Raw genomic sequence first — 19,792 nt, forward strand, 5'->3', positions numbered from 1 at the left:
CAGGCAGCGGCCGCTACAGAGAGTGGCCAGAGTCCCCCTGAGCTCGCCAGGCAGCGGCCACTGCAGAGAGTGGCCAGAGTCCCCCTGAGCTTGCCAGGCAGTCTGGGTCTCAGGAGTCTCCTGAGAATTCTGCTTGTGGGGCAGGGGAGCCAACCCTCCACACGCCCTGCTGCCGCCAGCAGCCCTCCCAGGCTCAGTCCCGGGGAGCATTCACACCTGCATGTTCAGACTCCTGGCCGTGTGGCCTCAGCTGGTCATGTGGCCAGACTCAGAGGACAAGGGAGTTGGGCCCTGCCTCTCTTTTCCACCCTGAATCCCCCTGTGCCTGTCTCACTTGTGTTCTGTGAGGTATCCAGCCACAGGGCGGGTGCTGGCGGGGACAGTGTGGCGGTGTGGCCTCCAGGCTGCACAGCAGTAGTCAGAGCGTGGCCGCCTCAGGATGACTCCACTCAGCCTCTGCAGCCAGCTGGGAAACTGCACTTTCAAACCCCAGTTCAGGGTCCAGCCTCTGGATCAGCCTAGGCCAGACTGCTTTCCGATCTCAGGTTTCCCGTAGCAAACCTTGCCTTGGGTCGCCGTGTTCTCCCTCTGCTGAACCAGCTCGCTGCCACAACCGACTGGGCTGCAGTGGGCTCTCTCTTCTTCGTTTAGTGCGCCCACGTTTCTGAGTCCCTCCCACACTCTGTCTAACCCCGCGCTTTAGTGAAATCCCTGCTGAGGAGCAGAGCTCCTGCTGCCTGCATCCCGAGCCCTGGAGCAAGTAGGAATCACAGACAAGCACTGATGTCAGAACCCCGTGACTTTTCCATTTCCAAATGCAGTGGCATTCAGGAATCTAGAACGTAATTAGTAGTAAAGAAATCATGCACTCAAGAAATTCGGAGATTGTAATATAGGATTAATGATTTAATCTCTATGTATCTACTTTCAGAAGGACTTGAAAACCAGAAAAAATTCCTGACTGAAAAGTGAAGTGTATAAATGTTAGCAGAAATGTATAACTGTACTAAAAACGACATGTTACACAAATACTGTTGGATTGGAGGGCAGTTGGACTCCTTGAGAGCAGCTCTGGAAGTCTTTCCGTCAATGCAGACTGAAATGAACAGTGCAAACATGAGTTTTCCTGCAATTGCACTTCTTCCACTGTGTGTGGAAAATTAACTTAGAACTAGAAAATGGACTGGCTACAAAGAATGTTTATGTTTCTAGAACTGAGACAGAGGGTCTTGAGACAGTGGCAGGTGTGGCCTGCTTGATCACAAGGGCCCAGAGGGGAAGAGCAGCCCCTCAGTAACACAGGGTCTCCTAGATGGGGGGAGAGGGGCCTGCTCAGTAACACAGGGTCTCCTGGGGGGGGGGGGGGCGCTCAGTGACACAGGGTCTCCTAGACTGGGGGAGGGGCTCAGTAACACAGGGTCTCCTAGATGGGGGAGGGGGGGCTCAGTAACACAGGGTCTCCTAGACGGGGGGGGGGGGGGCTCAGTAACACAGGGTCTCTCCTAGACAGGGGGAAGGGGAGGAGCGGGGGGGCTCAGTAACACAGGGTCTCCTGGATGGGGGGAGAGGGGCCTACTCAGTAACACAGGGTCTCCTAGACGGGGGGAGAGGGGCCTGCTCAGTAACACAGGGTCTCCTGGATGGGGGGAGAGGGGCCTGCTCAGTAACACAGGGTCTCCTAGACGGGGGGAGGGACCTACCTGTTCAGTAACACAGGGTCTCCTGGATGGGGGGAGAGGGGCCTACTCAGTAACACAGGGTCTCCTGGATGGGGGGAGAGGGGCCTGCTCAGTAACACAGGGTCTCCTAGACGGGGGGAGAGGGGCCTGCTCAGTAACACAGGGTCTCCTGGATGGGGGGAGAGGGGCCTGCTCAGTAACACAGGGTCTCCTAGACGGGGGGAGGGACCTACCTGTTCAGTAACACAGGGTCTCCTGGATGGGGGGAGAGGGGCCTGCTCAGTAACACAGGGTCTCCTGGATGGGGGGAGAGGGGCCTGCTCAGTAACACAGGGTCTCCTAGACGGGGGGAGGGACCTACCTGTTCAGTAACACAGGGTCTCCTGGATGGGGGGAGAGGGCCTGCTCAGTAACACAGGGTCTCCTGGATGGGGGGAGAGGGGCCTGCTCAGTAACACAGGGTCTCCTAGACGGGGGGAGAGGGGCCTGCTCAGTAACACAGGGTCTCCTGGATGGGGGGAGAGGGGCCTGCTCAGTAACACAGGGTCTCCTAGACGGGGGGAGGGACCTACCTGTTCAGTAACACAGGGTCTCCTGGATGGGGGGAGAGGGGCCTACTCAGTAACACAGGGTCTCCTAGACGGGGGGAGAGGGGCCTGCTCAGTAACACAGGGTCTCCTAGACGGGGGGAGAGGGGCCTGCTCAGTAACACAGGGTCTCCTAGACGGGGGGAGGGACCTACCTGCTCAGTAACACAGGGCCTCTGAGCAGGAGATGAGTGACCTCTGTGCGTCTGCATGGTGGCACGTGATTTTGTCTGTTTCTGTTGGTCCTGTGAAGCTGGACCGGCTTCCCTGGACAGCTGTCAGGAGAGGTGAGTCGACTGCATAGCTGCCTCAGGAGGGCGGAGAGCAAGGGTGGAGCTCACTGTGACTGCGTCAGGGCACTGCTCGGAGGTGTGTTCCGCTGCAGCGGGAGAGGCGGTTCAGGCGTAGATGCCATAGGCAGACCTGAGGAAGGACCCCAGGCCGTTTAGTAATGGAAAACTCTACCAGGCTTCTGTGACGGAATCCAGAATGCAAGAAAACCTTCCATAAATAGTACCTCAGCTATTTCATGTGACTTTGCTGCACTCGGAGCAGTCAAACATAGTCAGCAGGCTACACATCTTGGACAGGTGGAGTGTTCGAACAGGCACAGGTGGTCGACCACCACCAGTTCAGCCAGGGATGATATATTAATCTAAAGATTTTAAACAACTAAATTTTAAACAATTAAACCACCAAGGATTAAGCATCTTCAAGTACATTCAAAAGGAAGAATGGTAACACTGCTATTCAGCAGTTATTCTGTTTTTTAAAGGTTCTATAACTTTTATTATATATAATAATCTATAACTTTTATTATATCCCTCTCCCTCTCACACATCATGGTCAGTAACTCGGGAAGATGAGGCTCTGGCTGAAACCCAATCTGGAGTTGCAGATGATGGTCATTTCCTGTAGGAGCTCACTAAGCCGTAATACAGCTGCCCACCATTCGGAGTACCTTTTACTATGCTTTTAAAAGTTGGAGACTAAGTTTAGCAGAATTGGAGCTTATTTTCTTGGGGAAAAGCATGCTCTGCACTCTGGGCCCTTAGCTGGGCTGGGAACTGAACCTGGGCTGTGGATGTCCATCTGAGCAGTGGGAGGACGGTGTGGTGGCCCGCCCTCGGAGGGAAGCAGCCTGGTGCTGGGCAGGGACTGTGGTCTCCGCAGGTGTGTGCAGAGGTGAGTCTGTGCTCTGGTGCTGGACCCCAGCTGCTGTGTTCAGCTGTCCAGGGTGTGGTGGGAGCACCAAGCAGTGTGTGAGGAGTCGTGGCTGTGTGTCTTAACAAGCGTGAAACCGCTCTGGAGGGGATGAGGTGGGCTGGCATGTACCTGCAGGAAAAACCCAGGCGTCCACCCCCGACCCCGCCTGCGACCTGAGGGTCCGGGCCCCAGTGCTTTCGTTTTAGACTGAGCCCTGGGAAGGTGTGTGGCGAGTCGTGCATCGTTTATTTCCACGTGGAATTCTCCTGCCTCCCTGCATGGGGGTTCTCCTTGTCGTCGAAGTCTAGCTTTTCAGGCACCTCCTTACTTCCAGATGCCTTCTGGCTCACGAGAAGAGTGCACGCGAGCCATGTTGTGGCAGGACTCCTCTGCTCCACTCGTGGCTCACCTGACCCTCCAGGGTCGTAGACTCCAGGTTCCTGGAGCTGGGTGACATCTGCTTCTGCATTTTCTCTTGACATTTTCCATGCACGTGGCTGGCTCATCTCAGGCTGCACTGTTACCATCTAGGGGTCTTGGGTTTATTGTTTCTTCTCAGCAAAAAACTGAGGAGCAGAACATAGACAGCAAGTAAGCAGCAGTTTATCACAAAAGCGACAGAGACAGACTTCTCCGGGAGAAGGGGCCCCGGAGCTGGGAGTCTGGTGGGGAGCTTTGGCCTGTTCTTTTTACGGTCCCTGGAGTTTCCTCCTCCTCTCCTCTCCTCCCTGTCCACGCTCTCCTCACTGTGATAAACTGGTGCCCCCCACCCTACCCACACGTCTGTTTTAGTTTTTCCGTTGGATCCCCCTTAGGAGCACGAGTTCAGAAGTGCCTGATCAGGTCCCCTGCTGGTGTCCACAAGTGCTTTTGTCAAGCAGGAGACCCCTCCATGCTCCTCTGTTCTGGTCCTGCCTGACCTTGTCACCTGCCATCCTGCCCTGGCTGCCTAAGCCCTCTACTTCCCCTCAGCACCATGCCAGGATCAGATTGTGTTACGACTTGTTGATAGAATCTGTTTGCATAGCATTCTTACAGTTTATGTATAACGCTTGTTTTTTGTTGAAGAGTTTGTATTCTGTACAACTTGGGGTCATTTCTCTCCCTTTTCTCCCCTGACCACGTGGTGCAGTTAAAGCAGGACCCCAGCATCCCCACAGGGCCCTAACCCTTGGCTTGTGGAAAGGAGTGTTCTTTCCTTAGGCATTAGTGCTTCACTGGGAGGTGCCACCACATTGCTGGTCACTGTATGTTTGTGTCCTGGAGCTGCTGGGATAAAGTATCACAAACTGGGTCACAGTTCTGGATGCCAGAAGCCCAGAAGCAAGGTGCAGCCAGGCCGGGCCGCTGGGAGGCTGCCGGAAGGGCCCTCCCAGGCCTCTGCAGCTGTGTGTGTTGGCAGGGCCTTCATTGCAGTCTCTGCCTCTGCGCTCACATGGATATCTTCTCCCTGGGTGTCTCTGTCTTCTTTTCTTAAGGGAAATCAAACTGGATTGTGACCCACCCTCAGGCCCTCAGCTTGCGTGACAGAGGGGAGCGGTTCTGAGGTGTGCGTGGCCTCCATCACTTCACCCTCTCCTCTGTCTGTTCCCTCCTGTGTTGCTTTTGTGGGGAGGCGCACTGCTGCTTCCTTGCACAGCTGCCTGCGTGACAAATCTGCATCTGGTGGCTCAGCGAGGGCCTGTGGAGAGGCAGCAGAGGCATGTGTAGGCTGGCCTCTGCAGCGTCTGCTCACGGTCTCTCTGCTGATGGCTCGGCCTGATTAGATGCCACATATATGAGTGTGACAAAGTTCTGGCATGACTGTGAGCACAACAAGCAGAGAACTGCACTCCATGGGGACCTTTCAGCCTTGTGACAGTGTCTTCAGTTTCACGGGGAACGCACAGTCTGTTGCACCTCGACACCTTCACAGGCTGTCTTCCTTGCAGGTGACAAGGTCCTGCAGTCTTTAAAGCAGTACCTTTTTTTGGTCTCCAAATAGCTGAGGAGTCGCTAATGCTCTATGCACGGCAGACAGGTTGCTGTGAAGAAGCCGTGAACTAGAACTTATGTTCAATCATGGTACTGCAGTTTTATAAAGCCGAACGTGTTCGACCTTCAAATATGACTCCGCTGTTGGGTGCCATTCCTCCTCAGTCCCTGGTGGAGTGACGCACTGCTCGAGTAGGTCCCCCAGCCTGTTGAGGCCCATCAGCCTGCTGGTGGAGGGTTTCCTGCTGCAGCCCGGGAGCTCAGCTGGGCCCCGTCCACATGGTGCGCTGCTGTCCTCAGTGCCCTCACGAGGACGCCGTCTTTTCTTGCAGAGCTCTCCGGGGTGCTGCATCAGTGTCACATTCTGGCCTCGGAGATGGTTCACTTCATTCATCAAATGCAGTATTACATCACGTTTGAGGTACGCCGACCATCCTGCTGAGCGTAGCCTGATCGGTGCAGAATTCTGCAGGAGGTAGGACCTGGCCCTTCCAGAAGCCTCGACTTGTCATTTGCAGGTGCTGGAGTGCTCCTGGGACGAGCTTTGGAACCGAGTCCAGCAGGCACAGGACTTGGACCACATCATCGCAGCGCACGAGGCATTCCTGGACACCATCACCTCCCGCTGCCTGCTGGACAGTGGCTCCAGGGTAAGGCTGACAGACCGCGGGAGGAATGCCAGCTGCTGGACAGAGCACCTTAGACTCCCCTGAGACCCCTCCTGGGCAGCAGTTCAGTGATGGGTGCTGAACAGAGTAGGAACAGAGGGGCTGGGAGAAGGCCATGACGTGCCCGAGGCGGTAGGAACATGGTGGGCCGTGGTAATACCCTTTGTGTTCCAAAGGGAGGCGTGATCGCGAGCCGTTCTCGCTGCAGGAGGACAGTAGACCAAGCAGAGCACTGCAGGGTCGAGGTGGCCAGTGGCACGTGCGGAGGTCCCAGAGGAGGTGCCACGAAAGGTGGAGCCTTCAGGTTAGGGTCCTCTCTCGCCTGTTCGGTGGAGCCTTCAGGTTAGGGTCCTCTTGCCTGTTCGGTGGAGCCTTCAGGTTAGGGTCCTCTTGCCTGTTCGGTGGAGCCTTCAGGTTAGGGTCCTCTTGCCTGTTCGGTGGAGCCTTCAGGTTAGGGTCCTCTTGCCTGTTCGGTGGAGCCTTCAGGTTAGGGTCCTCTCTTGCCTGTTCGGTGCTGGTTGGACCCAGTGCCTGCTGCGTGCGAGAGGAGCGTGGCACCGCTGAGCCACACCCCAGTGCTGTCACTCTCAGTCCGGGGACGGTGGTCTCTGCAGCTGACCTCCCTGGGGCAGCGTCTGGCTCCGCGCCTTTGAGCAGTCTGCCCAGACGCGTGCAGAACACTTCCATGACCTCAAGCGTCTGCGAGCTCTTCCCTCCGGGCCCCTGTGCCGGGTGCTGTGTGTCCCTGTCGTTGGTCTCTGGAGCTGGTCTCACTCGGGACTGGGTGAGGAAGAGCACGCTGCTTACCTGCGGCAGATGGACTGCGCAGGCACAGAACCTCGGATGCCTCTCTTAGGCTAAGAGGTCTCGGTAGAGCCAGGGTGGTGGCTGAGGGTCGCTCCAGGGCGCTCGTTGCGGCCACCTCAGGGCCTGCCATGGAAGATGTCTGCCTTGGCAGCTTTGATTCTGCCTGAACGTCAGTGTGTCTGTTAGACAGCCATGGCTGAGAAACAGGGGCTTGAGAACACTGAATTTCACTATTAAAGAACTACTGATCATAACTTAAAATATGCCGTGATCAAAGATGCTTCTATGAACAGTGTTTTTAGAAACATATTGAAATAACTACAAAGATAGCTTAAAATACTTGGAAAATACTTAGTAATTTAAAAGGTGTTTGTTTGAAGGGTTTACTGGCTTTGTAATCTCTTACCCTCACCAAACCTGGTTTTGTTGGCCTGAGACTGTAATGGGTTTCAGTGTGTTAGTGGTGTGTGTATTCGTCCAGGGGATGTCTGGGCGTATCCTCAGCACGTAGCTGGCGTGTGGGTGTGGCTGGGGAGCACACAGTCCCCCTGGGAGGCCTCCGCTGTGTGCTCTAGGCATGCGCACTGTTAGCGGGACAGATCGCCACAGTTAGAAAGGTGAGGGCTTTGCCATTGGTAGACCAGGGTTCGAATCCCACTCGATAGCTTTACTCAGTATTCTCCTGATTTAAATGAGGGATCCTAGTTTCTCTTGGGTAGATGTGTGAGAGTTAAGTATGTGGTTTATGTAGAATGTTCATTATAGTGACTGGCATGCAGGTGTTAGCTGCTACTTTTTAAAAGTAATCAAAAACCATCTTGTGTGCGTGTGTGCAAGCATGTTTTTAAAAGGTATTTATCATTACTATGTTTACACTTTTGTTGTGTTGGCATGAGAATTTGAGAGAATTTGCATGGAGAGCTTGATACCTTGTCAGATTAGTACTTAGCACTATTACAGTTGCTGTGACTGAATACCTGAGAGGGGACGATTTTAAAGAAAAGAGGTTCATTCAGCTTAGGGTTCTGGGAGTCTAAGAGCATGGCACCCACTTGGGCATGGCTTCTGGTGAGGGCCACATGCAGCTTCAGTTCATGGCAGGAACCTCAAGGGCAAGTGGCTATGCGTGGCAGAAAGGGACGCAAGAGCTAGCCTGCTCCTGTGAGGACGAGTCTGGTCAGGGAGACGTAGCCTCTGATGGTCTGGTCATCTCATAAAGGCCCCCAGCTCCACACTGACAGGTTGGGGACCAGGTCTCTCGCACTTGTGCTTTGTGGGGTAGGCCATCTCAAACAGTGGAAATTCTAAATGCAGAAGTACAGTGTTTCGCCAGCACCTCACGCAGAGCTCTTTCGTAGTAGACACTTGGTAAGTGAACCCTTGGAGAATGTGGGCTGACGACTTATTGGGTAGTGCTGTCTTGCCCTGTTTTCTATTGCTGAACAATACCTGAAACGGGATGATTCATCAAGAATGAGGTCTGTTTGTGCTCATGCTTCTGGAGGCTGCACGTCTAATGGCGTGGTGCTGACCTCTTCTCTTCTGGGCTCGTGCTGCAGGGTGACTGGTGGAAAAGCAGCATGGTGGGTGGGGGGTGGACAGAACATGAGGGGTGCCCTTGGTCAGGACAACCCAGCCTGGGAGAGTGAGCTCATTCCCTAAGCCACCTCCAGCCCTGCAGAGTGATGATGGTCCTCTGCTCAGTGTGACCATAGTCCCTCCACCTGCAGCACTGTGAGGCTGGGACAGATGTCCACGTGAGTTTTGGAGGGGACAGGCCACATCCAAACCAAGAGTCTTTCTATCCAATTAGAAGTCTTTCATTCAAGAAGCTTAGTAAGCACTTTAATTTTGTAATAAAAAAAAATGGGTTATATCTTTTCAGGTACTTTTAAACCAACTCAGAGCTGTGTTTGATCAAATTATTGAACTTCAGAATGCTCAGGATGCAATATACAGAGCTGCTCTAGAAGAATTGCAGAGAAGATTACAATTTGAAGAGAAAAAGAAGCAGCATGAAATTGAGGTATGGTTTTTTTAGTCCAGCAATGAGCTAGCTTCTTGCCATATTATTCCCAAATGGCAGCAAGTACTTTTCCTGTTGTTAACATGGATGTAAGAACCCAAAGTATTAACCAACCTGTGACGTATGAAAAGGAAAACGGGTTCCACCATGTCTAGGCACAATCTCAGAATACAAAGCTGTTTGCATCATTCTAATAAAAATATTATGGTTCACATTTACAAATTAATGAGAAAAATCATTTAATGCCAAGTAAAATCTGGCAAAGGATTTGCATGGAACATCTGCAGCACAACCTTGTGCTCAATAGTGAGGTACTGGGGACCTTTCCCAGAGACATTGGGTCCAGTGCTGTTGCTGTGTTGTCCTGAGGGTCCTGCCAGTGTTGAGCTGAGGAAAGGAATGCAGAGAGGGAGAAAAGCCATCTTCTTTTTGCAGAAGCTTGTTTGGGGGCCCAGGAAGTCAGAAAAGATCTTCAGGTTTTTTTTTTTTTTTAAGATTCAAAATATTAACAGCTACTACAGAGAGTAAGATAGCTCAGTTAGATTACCAAATACAAAGTCACAATACAAAAATCAGTAGTTTATGTATATTCAAACAATCTTTTGGAAGATTTAACGGAAGAGAATATTTCATGTATAACAGTAACAAAAATATATTAATAATGTTTGTCAATAAAAATGTGAGACATTAAAAATTAAAATTAAAATACCACTGAAGCCAAAAAAATAGCCTTTCTACAAATGGAAGGACCATATTATTGTATAAATTAATTTGTGAATTTGACAAAAATCTCAAAACAGTTTTAGGCCATATCACATGATACTAATCTAGTGAAAAAAATAAACATCAAAGGGGGATCAGCACTAAAACACATTAAGACTTTTTTAAAAGCCTAAATAATGTAAGAGTATCATACTGGTCTATTAGCAAACAGAATGCCCAGATGTAAGTACACTCAGATACATGTAGAAACTGAATGTATAAAGAGGACATCATCTCAAATCCCTAGGAAAAAGAAGTAGACAGTAAATGTTACAGGGATAAGTAATGTCCCTGCCTTACGTCCTATACCATGATAAATTCCATGTGTACCAAAGACATTTTTTTAAATAACACAACCATTAAATAAGAAGAAGAAAACTCTTTCTTTACAAATCTGAGTTAGCAAGAACTATCTAACCTTTCGTGACTCAAAATCCCTAAGTCATAAATTATTTCACTGGTACTTTTTCTTACATAAAAATCAGTTTTTTATGGAAAGAAGCATCATAAACTTTAAAAAAAAAAAGACAACTAAGGGAGATATTTACAGCTTATATTAAAAAGAGCTATCCTTGCTAACATGTAAACTGACAAAATCATAACCCTTTTGAAACACAGAAAAAGGAAATAAAATTTGCTATTAATAAACAACAAGATAGTTAACTTCACTCTTAAAAGAGAGAAATGTAAACTAAACTGTGGATGAAAGACTGTTTTCTCTCTCCATTAGCAAAAATCCAAAGTTAACTAACGTACTGTATCAATAGGACTCTGGAGTGGGGAAAGCATTTTCTCATGCATTCTGACAGCAGTGTGATTAAACTCACCCAGAATTATTGTGTTGTGGTCTATTTGATTCCTGAAATTGAGAAGGATTTGTTTGATGGACATGGATGCACCATTGTTTGGGGCATAAATATTTACTATCATTATGTCTTCCTGATTTATGGTTCCCTTGAGCAGTATGAAATGTCCTTCTTTATCCCTTCTGACTAACTTTGGCTTGAAGTCCACTTTATCTGAAATAAGGATGGAAACACCTGCTTTTTTACTGAGTCTGTGTGTGTGGTAGGTTTTTTTCCCATCCTTTCACCTTCTGTGAATGTCTGTGGATGTCTTTTTCTGAGACAAGTTCTTGAAGGCAGCATATTGTTGGGTCTTGCTTTTTTTTAATCCAACCTGCCAGTTGATGTCTTTTGATGAGTTTAGGCTATTAACGTTTAGGGTTGTTATTGAGATACAATTTGTATTCCCAGTCATTTGGGCTTATTTTTGGTGTTTAACTTGACTTGGTTTCTACTTTAATTGACTTTTTCTTTAGGTTAGTTCTTCCTTTTGCTGACCTACATTGTTGTTTTTCATTTCTTTCTCATGGAATGTTCTGTAGTTGAGAATGTTCTGGGCTATGGATATTGATGGAAAAATCTTAGATAAGATGGTAGTGAAAAACTAGCAGAAATTTCAAGAGTGAACAGGACTAGGGTTTATTTTGGGAATGTCAAGATCAGGAAATCTAGTCATATAATTCATGTTAATTACTAAAAAGAGATGACTTCAATATTTCCTGTACATGCTGGTTGAAAGGTATTCAGTCACCATCGATTGGAAATTATCTTTTAAAAAACAGAAGTAGGTGACATGTCCCTAGCAAAGAATTCCCAGTCCCAGGAAGGAATTGAGCCTGTCTCAAGGTCCGCGGCAGTGCCTGCTGGCGTCCACCCTCACCCCTGTTGTCAGAAAGATGTCAGGTCGTTTATTTGTAGTAGGAAAAGACTGGCTAGCTTGGAATGAATCACACGAATTGTTGCCTGTTGTGTAGTGTAATACCGTAGTTATTAGAAGCAAGTAAACATCAGAAAATTAAATTCGGTGCTTTTATCCTTCAGGGTCAGTGGGGCGTGACGGCAGCAGAGGAAGAGGAGGAAAATAGGAGGATTCGAGAATTTCAAGAATCTATTCCAAAAATGTGTTCACAGTTGCAGATATTGACACACTTCTACCAGGTAGGTAGATAAGATCCGGTTCTATCCAGTTGACTCTGATTTGGGTAGATGTGAGTAGTGGCCAGGATGGAGCCCCAGGGGGTCCCTGGGCTCCTGGGAGACAGGTTTGCAGGGGCCGCTGTGGGGTAACAGGACAAGAACCGCAGCAGGGAGGTTGGCACTTGGGACCTGTGGGATGTGCCAGCGTGGAGGGGGCGCGGTTTCCACTGCTGACACCGTGCCAGAGCTGGGTAGGGCTTGAGGTTCCTTCTCCACTTGTGCACGTAGAGAGGCTGCCTGCCTTCTAAGCGCGGACACCTGGTTAGCTCTGTGCTACTAAAATTAGATGTCGTGTAGCTACAAAGTAGTAATGTGTAATTTAAAATGACCAGTTGCCATTTCAGAGACAGTGTTCTAGTGTGTGGTTATACACGTTTCCCTGATGGAGTTGAGACATGTTTTAAAGAGTAATCTTAATTAGTATAATCCCAATTTTGTTCAAATTGCAGTCTTAAACTTTGTGAATCATTACCATTCAGATTCCTTGATGACGCAAGCCGGTCTCCGCTCTGGCATGCTGAGGCGGCTGGGTGTTGGGCTTCGAGTCACAGGAAGCAGTCTCTGTCACTCCTGGTGGCTTTCCTGTCACTAGGCAGGCACTGGGCACATGGGCATGCTGCAGCCTGTGCCTGCTCCAGGGGTTCCTGTGTAGGTCTGTGTGCCTGCGCCTGCCACGGCAGCCCGGCAGAGGGGAGGGACGCAGGGAAGACTGCGAGGACGAGCGGGTGTGGTGCCTTGTGCCTCTTTCTCTGAGGAGAGCCTCTCAAGGCAGCTGAAGCCACAGAGGTGAACGGCAGTCCCCTTACAGAGGAGCGTGTGCTGAGCAGACAGCTTCTTGTGTCAAATTCTGAGTCTGCTCTGTCCTGGTGTGGCCTCTTTAGGAAGCCCTTGAGGGAGGGGCGTGAGTGGGCTGCCTGGTGCCCCTCGTGGAGCCTGCTCTCTGGCCTGGCCAGGTCAGTGTGTGTTCTTGGCCCGCTCTCCCCTCAGCTCTGTGGTGGACGTGCTTGCAGCACCAGGTAAGCAACGAAGAGCATTGCTTTGAATCCGGTTTGGATTCAAAACAGGACAGATCGAATGTTTCTTTAGGATTCTGTTTATTTTTGTATGAATTAAGGACTAAAAGGAAAAATCTGTGGGTTGTTTTAAATAAAATTCATGCACTCTAATCGCGTTTGTAAACCATAACTCCTGGTGCTACAGCACTGGTGGAGCCAGCTCCAGGTTCCGGCCCACGTCCTTGACAGCTGCTGTAGGGGTCTGTCACAGTGCTCAGCAGAAGAAAGAGCAAGCACAGGAGCCTGGAGGGCGGGGTGGCTCAGGTCCTCTTCTGAAACGCAGGCCTGTGCTCTTGTCTCTCCAGGGCATTGTGCAGCAGTTTCTGGTGTTACTGACCACCAGCTCCGACGAAAGCCTCCGGTTTCTTAGCTTCAGGTTGGACTTCAATGAACATTATAAAGCCAGAGAGCCCAGACTCCGCGTGTCTCTGGGCACCAGAGGGCGGCGCAGTGCCCACATGTGAGGAGGGCCTTCATCCCCAGGAGCCGGGCCGCTGCTGACGTCAGCACTGAGATTCCGCTCACGTCCAGGGCCCTCCGAGCAGTGGCATGCCGCTGGGGGCCCCGTGTGCTGGACGCCCGTCTGCTGGGAGGTGCGCGTGCCTGTGGCAGGGCAGCCGGCCGAGTCCGTCCTGTGCTGGAGTCGAGTGCGAGATGGCTGGGTTGAACAGCTGGCTGGCACGGTCTTCCCGCTCAGAAGACGCCAGCGTGTTTGGGGCTGCTTACGCTCTCTGTGTCATTTATATTTGTCACTTTTTAGAAACTTGCATTTCTTTTAGCACAAGGACAGTGCTGTATTCATGAGTTGAAATGGTAATGTCAAGGCTATTTTTTTAACATCCTCTTTAGAGGCAGTTTTTGTTACCATAATGTAATTAAATTGAAAAAAATGTCCCTACTAAAACAATACACAGAGCATTTTATTTTGGTTTTAGTGTTGTGAAATCCTGACCTCTGAGAGCATTTGTATCTTAATGCGTTGCCTTCACACACGTCTGTTCTGACTTTTTCTTCCAAAGTTTACATTTTTATATTTAGTTTACTATTTCAGATAACTTCTTAAACAGTATAGAAACAAGTAGGCGCAATATAGAACAGAAACCTTAAAACAGTGCAGCCCAGATTTCTCAGAACCGTCAGCTGAAGCAGTGTGTAGATACAAATAACTTCAAAGTGAGTATTTTATTTTCAGAATCCTGACAAGCATTGGAAAGAAATCGACTTGGATAATGAGGTTTCCTTTTTCCTTGCCTATTTTTTTCATTGTAAATATTTATATACCACTGACCAGATGTTGGGGGAAACTGTTTTTTGTAAAAATGTCATATCAGGTCACATAAATCTGCCTTTTTAATGTTGCATAAATGAAAACTTAGAAATTAAAGGCGACTATCTTCAGATGCATTGCTTATTTCTTGAATAGTCTGTGAAGAGATGGTTCACTTGTCGGGTCTCGGGTGGGGGTGAGCTGCATTTAATGTGATGCAGCATAGGAATTTGTGACACCAAGAAATCAGACTGCGTGTGACTTCCAGTGCAGAACCTAAGGGAGCCCCACTCCCTGCTGGTGTGGGAGTCGCGGGGAGTCCTGGCCACGCAGAGAGGAATCCTGGAAGGCCAGGAAGTCTTAGGACGCAACCTAACCATAGTCACGGGGTTCATAAAACCGGAATCTGAGCGATCCCTCCACGGCAAGGCTTCCCAGAGGCATGCAGTGCTGGGTCCCCTCTGCTGGTGTTGACCGCGGAGCCTGCACCGCTCCAGGGGTTCATCCTCAGGAGAAGCCACTCCAGAAGACGCCTCCCAGCCCTCGGGATTGAAGCTCCACTTGAGCCTCGGGTCGTTGGTCATCAGGTTAGACCTGCGGGTCGCAGTGGGCCCCCCGAGCAGGGGCCTCCTCGTCCTGAGGGACTGGCCAGGCAGGGTCAGCTGCGGGAGACTGTTGGCGGAAGCCCCGCACGCCCTGGAGCATTGCTTTCTGGGAGTGTCAATCGCATTCCTGTTCTAGGTGTGTGGTGTGGTGGGGGGATCTCTACCCGGGACCTGGCTCAGGGCAGGCGCTTTGTAGATGGTGCCTGGACCCTCTGGTGGAGCGAGGCCTGTGGCCCTGACTGCCTGTGAGCCCCAGCTTGCCATCCGTCGTCGGGGCACCTCGCGCCCCCACCGGGAAGGTCCCAGCCTCCTTCCTGTCTGCTTGTCCCCGCAGGACTCGGCATGCGAGTCTCGGGTCCCTGTGGAAGGTGTGTCCTGCAGACATTTAAGTGCTTGGCAGGAGGGCAGAGCCGCGCCCCGCTCAGGAGGTGCAGGGCTCAGCTCTGTGTGGAGTGGTGAGTGCGTGGAAGCGCCTGGCCTGCCTGTGTCCACGGGGACTGTCTGCTCCAGTTAGCTCTGAGCTGCTCCAGTTTGGTCCAAATGTGGTTATGATGATCTGCTCTTCCTGTCCAGCGCAAGCTGTGGCTGCCTCTCGTGCTCACATGCTCCAGTGGACATGTGGGCATTAGGAGGACACGCGGAAGCGCGGGGTATGTGCAGGCTGGAGGGGAGCTGGAGCAGACGGTGCACTGGGGTGTGTGTGGTCAGCAGGGCTGGCCCTGCCGGAGTAGGCAGGGCCTGTGGGTCCAGCTCAGTGGAAGGGGAGGAGGAGCAGCCGACCAGATGAGCACCCTGCTCAGCCGTAGCAGGGTGAGAGCTGCTCGGCCCGTTTTAAGGGTGGACCAGATGGCCTTCTGACGGCACTGGGCTTCTGAGCAGTCGCGTGGCCTTCCTCCAGTGCCATTCTGCTTCGGGCCTGAGGTGTGCTGGTGTGCTTTTCACATAGGTGCCTTTCTGGTCTTCCCAGCGTTCACGTCTGAGCTGTGCTCCTTTCATTCTTGGTGTTCTTCTCTGTACTTGTTCTTTTTCTTTCTGTCCTAAGATGGTCCTGTTCCTCCAGGGGCACAGCTGACTTGCTGCTGCTCTATCTGTAAGGTGCTGCTTGGCGTGGTAGCTGCCCCGTGGTGGGTGCTGTGAGTGGGTGCTGCAGAGTCTGTGCTGCTTCCCTTGGTAGCTGCCCCGTGGTGGTGGGTGCTGGTGAGTGGGTGCTGCTTGGCATGGTAGCTGCCCTGTGGTGGGTGCTGGTGAGTGGGTGCTACAGAGTCTGTGCTGCTTCTCTTGGTAGCTGCCCCGTGGTGGTGGGTGCTGGTGAGTGGGTGCTGCAGTGTCTGTGCTGCTTCCCTTGGTAGCTGCCCCGTGGTGGGTGCTGGTGAATGGGTGCTGCTTCCCTTGGTAGCTGCCCTGTGGTGGGTGCTGGTGAGTGGGTGCTACAGAGTCTGTGCCGCTTCCCTTGGTAGCTGCCCCGTGGTGGGTGCTGGTGAGTGGGTGCTACAGAGTCTGTGCTGCTTCTCTTGGTAGCTGCCCCGTGGTGGTGGGTGCTGGTGAGTGGGTGCTGCAGTGTCTGTGCTGCTTTCCCTTGGTAGCTGCCCCGTGGTGGGTGCTGGTGAATGGGTGCTGCTTCCCTTGGTAGCTGCCCCGTGGTGGGTGCTGGTGAGTGGGTGCTACAGAGTCTGTGCCGCTTCCCTTGGTAGCTGCCCCGTGGTGGGTGCTGGTGAGTGGGTGCTACAGAGTCTGTGCCGCTTCCCTTGGTAGCTGCCCCGTGGTGGGTGCTGGTGAGTGGGTGCTACAGAGTCTGTGCCGCTTCCCTTGGTAGCTACCCTGTGGTGGGTGCTGGTGAGTGGGTGCTACAGAGTCTGTGCCGCTAACCTTGGTAGCTGCCCCTGGTGGGTGCTGGTGAGTGGGTGCTACAGAGTCTGTGCCGCTTCCCTTGGTTGCTGCCCCGTGGTGGGTGCTGGTGAGTGGGTGCTACAGAGTCTGTGCTGCTTCCCTTGGTAACTGCCCCGTGGTGGGTGCTGGTGAGTGGGTGCTGCAGAGTCTGTGCTGCTTCCCTTGGTAGCTGCCCCGTGGTGGGTGCTGGTGAGTGGGTGCTGCTTCCCTTGGTAGCTGCCCCATGGTGGGTGCTGGTGAGTGGGTGCTACAGAGTCTGTGCTGCTTCCCTTGGTAACTGCCCGTGGTGGGTGCTGGTGAGTGGGTGCTACAGAGTCTGTGCTGCTTCCCTTGATAACTGCCCCGTGGTGGGTGCTGGTGAGTGGGTGCTGCTTCCCTTGGTAACTGCCCTGTGGTGGGTGCTGGTGAGTGGGTGCTGCAGAGTCTGTGCTGCTTCCCTTGGTAGCTGCCCTGTGGTGGGTGCTTGCAGATCTGTGCTCTCCTGTCAGAGTGTGTTCCTGACTGCATCTGCCTGTTTGCTGTGACCCCAGCCACATCATGCATTGTCATTAGGGCACTTTCAGGGTCTTTAACTCATGTGGTTTCTTTATTTTCTCCTATCAATCTTATTTCAGCTTCAGAATTTCCAGGAGGTTTGCTTTTTTCTTCTACTTTTTTTTCTTTTTGAAAAAGAGTAAAAGAAAAAAAAAAAAAGGGAAATTTGCTACACCGTATAGCAGAATGTTCAAACTGCTGTATATAAAGCAGTGCTGGACAAGAACGTAAAGAACCCACAGTGGATGGAGTAGTGTCCATAGTGCCAGTGGTCCCAGATACAGTGTCTGATGAAGACCCACCATGGAGGTGTGAGATGTTTGGTTCCAAACTCAAGTGCTTTGGAGTACGTGGTTTTGGGCAAACCATTTGGAAATAAAGTTTAAGAGCTTTAATTCATATCACAAGAGAAATCCAGATGGCTTCAATGGTTAAATGTGAAAACAAGACATTTGGTTACTAGGACAATGCAGTTGCTTGTAATCCTAGGGTGTCTAGCACTTGAGTAGCGTCCTCTAACTGAGCTGAAGGGACGGGACGGAGTTGACCAGGGAGAAGCAGCAGTACCGCGGTTGAGACACCACGGACCAAGAGCCTGGTTGCTGATAGCACAGTCTGTGTCCTAGTGATGGCTGGCCTTAGGGATGAGTGTAGAGTGAACAGTGAGTCCCAGCTGCCACTCCACCGTCAGAGGAGGGGCACAGGACTCGTGCACACGGGAAACACCAGCACCGGTGGGGTGCTGGCCACCTATGGTGTCACCCACCTGTGTCACCCTGCACCAGTGCCAGATTCAGTGAGGGCACATCCGTCACCCAGGCATCTTGGAGATGCCCTGCCCTCCCCTGCCCGTGGCATCCCAGCTCCAGGCAGCCTCTCTGGTCTCCTGAGTTCTAGAATTCCACCAGTGCGTGTGTGTGGCCTCTAGCCACAGGTGATCTTGAGATTCACTCATGCTGCTGCCTGTGGAGACTGTTCTGCTCTTACCTGAGGTGCCCCCGGGGTCACCCCAGCTTGCTGTCCATTTGCCTGTTGACCATTTGAATGTTCCAGTGTTCTGATATTACAGTAAAGGTGCTGTGTGCGAGGCCGCCCAGGCTGCAGGTGTGGCGTCTGTCCCTGGGCATGGTGGGTAGGTCTCGGGTGTGACTGGTGCTTGTCACTGTGGGCATTCTCATCTGCACCTGGCAGCGGTTCTCATTGCCTGGCGCATGCTGCCTGAACGCCACGAGCAACATCTGTCAGGACACTTTGCCCATTTTTGTTTGGTTTTCTGAGTTTTCAGAATTTGTTACGCGTCTGGATAAGTCTTTCCTCAGATAATTGCTTACAGATCTTTCCTCCCAGTTGTGGTGTGTGTACTCATATGTGCACACACACACACACACACACACACACACACATATGAGTGCACCTTTGTGTGTCATGTTGAATATTCATGAGCCTGTCCTCGCCCCCTTCGAGGTTTGTTTGAGTCCTTGTCAAGCACGCATCTCTCAGGCTGCCGCGTGCAGGATCAGAGTGGGCTGTCGAGCACGCATCTCTCAGGCTGCAGCGTGCAGGATCAGAGTGGGCTGTCGAGCACGCATCTCTCAGGCTGCAGCGTGCAGGATCAGAGTGGGCTGTCGAGCACGCATCTCTCAGGCTGCAGCGTGCAGGATCAGAGTGGGCTGTCGAGCACGCATCTCTCAGCTGCAGCGTGCAGGATCAGCGTGGGCTGTCGAGCACGCATCTCTCAGGCTGCAGCGTGCAGGATCAGAGTGGGCTGTCGAGCACGCATCTCTCAGGCTGCAGCGTGCCAGGATCAGAGTGGGCTGTCGAGCACGCATCTCTCAGGCTGCAGCGTGCAGGATCAGAGTGGGCTGTCGAGCACGCATCTCTCAGGCTGCAGCGTGCAGGATCAGAGTGGGCTGTCGAGCACGCATCTCTCAGGCTGCAGCGTGCAGGATCAGAGTGGGCTGTCGAGCACGCATCTCTCAGGCTGCAGCATGCAGGATCAGCGTGGCGAATGTGCCACAGGCGCCACCTTGTGCAGAGGTTCTCTGCTTGCTCATGCTCGGCTCGCAAGGCCTCCCAGGGCAGCAAGTGCAGCTCTGCAGGGGTGCAGAGGCCTGGCCATGCTCAGTGGTCACTGCTGTCAGCCTCTGGGTCTGTGTCCATCGGGAGCACTTGAAATGTGCCCCATCTGGGCAGTGAATATGAAGAAAGAATGTGAAGTGTTTACTCATGCTTACTCGTGTGGACCACATGTTGAAGACAGCAGTTGTACATATTTGGCTAAATAAAATATGCTGTTGGAATTGCGCCTCTTCCCCTCCTTTTCCTGATGTGTGTGTAGGCGATCTGACAGCTGTGGCGCACACTCTGTTTCTGCTGGACATTGCCTTTCACAGGGCCTGCTTTCCTCCTGGAACCTTCTGGGCCCCACTTCACGTGGGGCGTGGGGTCTCCCTGGGTGCTGCTATCCCTCTGCTCCTGCAGGCTCGGGCAGTGACGATGGACGGTCAGGTGTGTCATGGAACGCCCCGACTGGGTCTTGCGTGGTGCTTTCCCATGGTGGAGGAGACTGGTGCTGGGAGGGGCGCGTGCGTCTGGCCCTCGCTGACCACGGTTGTCTTGAGGCTAGGTGAGGTGCAGACACGGTGGGTGCAGGGCGTGCAGTTGGGCACAGCGCTGTTGGTCTCCTGCTCTGC

General features: G+C 52.0%; 1 protein-coding gene across 1 annotated transcript in view; it reads left to right on the forward strand.

Annotated features, from left to right (window-relative positions):
* Nucleotides 1–14,204, forward strand: part of Tubgcp3 (tubulin gamma complex associated protein 3) — a 55,749-nt gene extending 41,545 nt beyond the window's left edge. The window contains exons 18-22 of the mRNA XM_047552823.1: nucleotides 5,779–5,867; nucleotides 5,965–6,096; nucleotides 8,807–8,947; nucleotides 11,596–11,712; nucleotides 13,112–14,204. Coding sequence (XP_047408779.1) covers nucleotides 5,779–5,867; nucleotides 5,965–6,096; nucleotides 8,807–8,947; nucleotides 11,596–11,712; nucleotides 13,112–13,270 — 638 coding nt within the window. The 3' untranslated portion in view covers nucleotides 13,271–14,204. The remainder of the gene's footprint in view (nucleotides 1–5,778; nucleotides 5,868–5,964; nucleotides 6,097–8,806; nucleotides 8,948–11,595; nucleotides 11,713–13,111) is intronic.
* Nucleotides 14,205–19,792: the final 5,588 nt, after the last annotated feature.

Source organism: Sciurus carolinensis, chromosome 5, assembly GCF_902686445.1.
Source record: "Sciurus carolinensis chromosome 5, mSciCar1.2, whole genome shotgun sequence".
NCBI lineage: Eukaryota > Metazoa > Chordata > Mammalia > Rodentia > Sciuridae > Sciurus > Sciurus carolinensis.